The sequence below is a fragment of the Montipora capricornis genome, chromosome 9, assembly GCF_036669925.1.
Source record: "Montipora capricornis isolate CH-2021 chromosome 9, ASM3666992v2, whole genome shotgun sequence".
In the NCBI taxonomy this organism is placed as follows: Eukaryota; Metazoa; Cnidaria; class Anthozoa; order Scleractinia; family Acroporidae; genus Montipora; species Montipora capricornis.
Window position 1 is genome coordinate 21378819 of NC_090891.1, and position 5000 is coordinate 21383818.

General features: G+C 39.4%; 1 protein-coding gene across 1 annotated transcript in view; it reads right to left on the reverse strand.

The window, feature by feature from the left end:
* Positions 1 to 2814: 2814 nt before the first annotated feature.
* Positions 2815 to 5000, reverse strand: part of LOC138016686 (uncharacterized) — a 33227-nt gene continuing 31041 nt past the window's right edge. The window contains exons 4-5 of the mRNA XM_068863875.1: positions 3654 to 3758; positions 2815 to 3041 (exon numbers count right to left, since the gene is read on the reverse strand). Of these exons, the coding sequence (XP_068719976.1) occupies positions 2913 to 3041; positions 3654 to 3758 (234 nt within the window). The 3' untranslated portion in view covers positions 2815 to 2912. The remainder of the gene's footprint in view (positions 3042 to 3653; positions 3759 to 5000) is intronic.

Sequence of the window (5000 nt, forward strand, 5' to 3'; positions counted from 1 at the left end):
ATACTTTGATTAATCGGATATTTGTATTTTCTTTTTTTCTTTGTCTTTTCTTTACTAACAATTCCTACTTACCAAGAATATTAATAACTGAAGGGAAATAATCTCCAGTAGATAGACAGACATTGCGTTTTAAATTTTCCATCGAGACGCATGTTCATAATATTTACACTTGTTATTTATTTTTGCGAAAATCAGTCAAACTGAAAGACCCCTTCATGTTTTTTGTGGCTACTAAGTGGTTCAATAATCAACAACTATTCACTGAAGTGGAGGTGGCCAGGTGACACTGAGGTGAATACACTAAAACAGTGAGATAATATAGCACAAAAATGTGATTTTAACTCATCTATTTCTGCAAAGATTACAATATTTTCGAGCGCAAATCCCGCGAAAGTTGCTCGGAGGTGAATACCAAAGGATATCCCGAGTTTGAGTAGCCAATCAGGGCGCGCGCTTAGCGCTATCCACTGTTTTAGTATATACTAAATAGAGGATATTACATGGCCGCGCGGGGATACGAATTTTATCTTCGAGTGCTGAAAGTATCTCTCACGAGTGAGCAAAGGAAACGAGTGAGAGATACTTTCAGCACGAGAAGATAAAATTCGTATCCCCGAGCGGCCATGTAATGTTCTGTTTATCATATAGATATTGATGAAATGTCTCGATTTAAAACAACTTGTTTTATTCATTTTCGATATGATGAAAAAGTGTTCACCAACCACTAAAACACGCATGTTGTGTAACATGAAACAAGATATGAAAGTTATGAAAAACAAATCAGGAAAATGTAAAATTTGCAATAAAAATGTTAATGCAGTAGAGAAGAATTATATTAGAGCACAAAAGTATCGTACAATGAAGAGGAAGCTCGCGTTTTATTGGCTAATCGCGTTCGTTTCCATGACGACAGCTATATCCTTACATGCGTGCGGTGAAGATATGATTTTTTAGTAAAAGGAGAAATCCTGGTATTTCATTAGTATCTATATAATAATAAGAGATATCTCATTACCTTTTGGATAACGTTTTAGTTCACTTACCAAGAAATCGTGCATCTTCTTTCCCTTCTCAGTCTCCGTGTCGTAAACAGGCGAATTATGAACTTTGTACGCCGCTAGTGAAATTGCAGGAATCGTTAAGAGTAGAACGGCTAAGATCACTCTCATATTGGCTACGTTGTGAATAAGGCCTTTGGTGTAAAAATCTGATTTCGGAAGAGACTAAGCAATCGAAGACAACTGGGCAACAGCTTTTTGATATGTGTTCACCTGATATTTAAATCCTCTAACTTTGAGCTGTGACAGCAATAATGATTACAACCGCTTTCGTGATTGGTTCACAGGACAATTAATCCAATTTAATATACTTTCAACAGGTTCAATCGACTTCAATTTCGAAAGTAATGGAGCTGCATGTTTGTTATAACCAACGAAAGAGTAAGAGGGTGAAAACAGCAGCGTGGTACCTAAGAGAAAGTAGTCTAATTTTTGGATTAAATGATCCAAACAATTGGAAATATACAAATATACAATAAGAATGGTTGATTAATTAACTTTAGAACTTCCATTTTGACCATAAAAGTCATAAATTTAGGCTGTATACGGAGAGATCCACTTAGAACGAAGTTGTTAGCATAAACGTGAGTGGTAAATAAAGTGCGCTGTGTTGTATATTTCAGTTACGTAGTAAATCGCCTTTCCCCTATGACGCTCGTAAACGTCGTTGCTTGAATTTCTCCTCCCCATGAGAATTCAACAGCTGTGGACGTTTACGCAGCTGTTTGCAGATAACGCTCAGAGTCTCCAAGCAAACAAAAACGTACAGAATAAGTAAAACGGTCGCACGACTATAAGCAACCTTTGACTGTCGAAAACTTGGCTTCCAGAAACAGACCATTACGGTATGCGATAAGAGCTCAATCATTGAACATAATGCTCTTCAGTTCAATACTCGAGGATTCTATTTCGCGTAGGCGCAGCCATTGAGAGAACAGAGAGCTTTAGCAACGACGACGGGAACGGCAACGAGAACGTCATCACAAAACATAAATTCTCATTATTGTAATTACTTCAAGTTTTTTAACGCGAGAAAGGTATGGCAGTCCCTCAGGAATAAAAACGTTATGAGCGGCGCTTTTTGTAGGGGAGAAGATGAAAATTTTTCTCCAAATGCTGACGTCCTTCTTAAAGCCTTAAAGTTGGTCATTTCACGTTGTTGTTTTGCTGACGACGTCAAAGAAATAGACAAAAATGAAAAACGCACGTGCAAAGCGTGCCGGCAAAGCTATTGCCTTTGGCCACTAAATATGCAAATTTTGACGTTCTCGTTGACGTCGCCGTTGTCGTTGCTAAAACTCCCTATTTTTCATAGATCGAGGGACTGAAGGGAGGGGAGGGGGCGGGGCATTCAGGGTACAAGGTTGAGTGATGCGGATTTTCAATTAGCGAGTTACTGGTCGTTGGCTGCATCAAAAGCTTCAACGAAAGTTCATGGTTCACATTAAAAAAACTGCATAAGTTAGCACAAAAATGACAGAAATTTCGAACGAAGACGATTTGGGCAATCGGATGGTCCCATGGCAAGCATGTGATTGGGTCAATCAATCTCCACGAGCAAAATCACTGTCTTCCCCCTTTCAAGTCTACTCGACCCAAGAGAAGCGTCGGCGAGCTTCCCTCCGACTTCCTTTCCCTCAGATTGTATGCTTCATGATAAAAGTTCGCCGTCCTTACGTTTTGTTGCCATTCACGATTATTTTGAAGACGTGCTACCACACCAAATAAAAAAACAAAACATAGGATGCAACATAGATAATCCAGTCATTAGATTTTATTGTTCGACCCAAGCCTTTTAGTTTATTTGCACCGACGGCATGATTACACTCTATGAGTCATTTTCAGAGACAATTTTCATGTTGAGCTCTCGTTGCCTTGTTCGTCTTTTACGCATTTCACGATGTCATCGAAGCACTCTTTCAAACGCATGCCATCTCGGGGTTTTTTCTTGCATTCGTGCTCAACCCTATTGACGCACTTGAACTACAAAAGAAGAAAAAGGAAAGTTACTTTACCTAAGTTTTAATATTTATGGAAGCCGACTAAGAACTATTTCCTTTTCCTATGCTGGTAGTCCGTTTTACGGATATTTTGGGTTTCGGTTGCATAGATAGGAAAAAACCTGAGCAAGCCAACTAAATGGATATTTATGATCATGGAAGAATGCCGATGTCTATATCTGCCTCACAAAGGTTTCACAGACCGTCATATTTTTAGATTTCTTTTTGGGGGACGTTACGTTTATTTAGTTTAAGTAATCGTTCATTAAGGCCGTTTTTCCGACCCACTGGTTGATACCGAATTCATTGACCTCTTGACGAGGTTTGACCTTTTCAAATAAGTCGAGTGTGCCTTACTTGGTTGAGGAGTAGCGCTAAAACGATTCAACATGTCCAGGTAATGTCCTATTTATCCAAAAAGGACATTACCTGGTCCGTGATTGCTATTTAATTGATTGACACTCTCCCTCCCCATTTCTAACGCCTCTAGACCCCCCTGAGTTCGTCCTCTCCGGTTTACTCCCCTCACAATCCTCCCGGAGCCTTCCCACCCTATCGTCTCTGCTTTAGTCAGAATCTGAATTAATGATCTCACCTTTTCAGCGTTCTCGGGCATATCTTTCAGGAATTTTCTCACACATCCCATCAAAGGTTTCAATCTGTTCCTGGCCATACAGTCAATTAGATTTATCGCAGCCATCTAATAAATTAAAGCCAAAGATGTCATCGTTAATAGTAATTCACGAGGTAGCTTGTCTGAGGAGGTTGAACTTGATCATTTCAGAGCTGAAACAAGGGTAGCTGAAAGTGGGACCGGCTAAATTAAATCCATAAACTGGAAAGACAGATGGCTCTTGAATAGTTAATGAGACCGCTTCGATCGAATCACGTCGGACTAGACTCTATTTAAAGTCCCTGCAATTATTTTTAGCTGCGGATATGGAGTACAATCTAGTGGGAATCGTCGATTGGCGTTTGAATATCTCATAGTTGCAGAGAGAGTGCGGTTCTTGACCCCAGGATCTCTTAATTCCACTCGCGGCCATACTATCTTAATTTAATTATGCTATTAACCGAGATTTAGTAGAAACTTAATAGTAGACTGTTAACGCTAAAATAATCCTAAAACGAGATGCTTCCGTGAAGCATACACTGGGTTGCCTGTGGAACGTGTTACAGGAAATCAGAAGGCACTGAATTGTGTGGTATTGAACTACAGCATTCCAGTCTCTGAACAATAACAAATAAAAGAGAAGCGAGAAACATTGGCTTCTGGGCTGACATGTTGATAATTTTCAAGTTGCGTCACAACTTCTTTTCACCACAAGTTTAAGCGTGCCCTCTGAGCATCTGACAGCTTTGTAATACCAAAGTTCACTGAAGTTACCCCTCTCCGGCGGGGTTAGTATCTGAACGGGAGACCAAAACAATATTCCCCTCATAAAACAGAAGAATCGGATCGAAAATACTATTAACGCTAACAAATGCGAACTTAGCAAGGTACAATGCTTTACTATTGCCATAAAAACTATCCAGTTAAGCTCGCATATCATAAAACATGCTGAATTCATAAAGGCCACCTTTTCCAGCGAACCATTTTTTGAAACAAACAACATATTTGCTATTAGAGGCAAAAACCCCTTCTATTTCATTACGTGCGTGAAGAGAAGAAACTCAGTCGTGTCAAATATGCGCAATATTGCAACAAACTAAATTTCAGGATCCAACCGTTTACATGAAGAACCTTTTCCTTGAATAATGAAGCACAAAGTACACGACAAGCTTTCTTTCAAATGATTCTTGGCTGTCACATTTCCAATTATTTTTTTTACCTCAGGAAGACTGTGCAGAGTTGATCACAGATCCACGTAAGGTCTTCGATTCGTTCTCTGTCTTTGTTGAACCCATAAGTTACCAGAGAATTTTCCATTTGGTTTCAGTG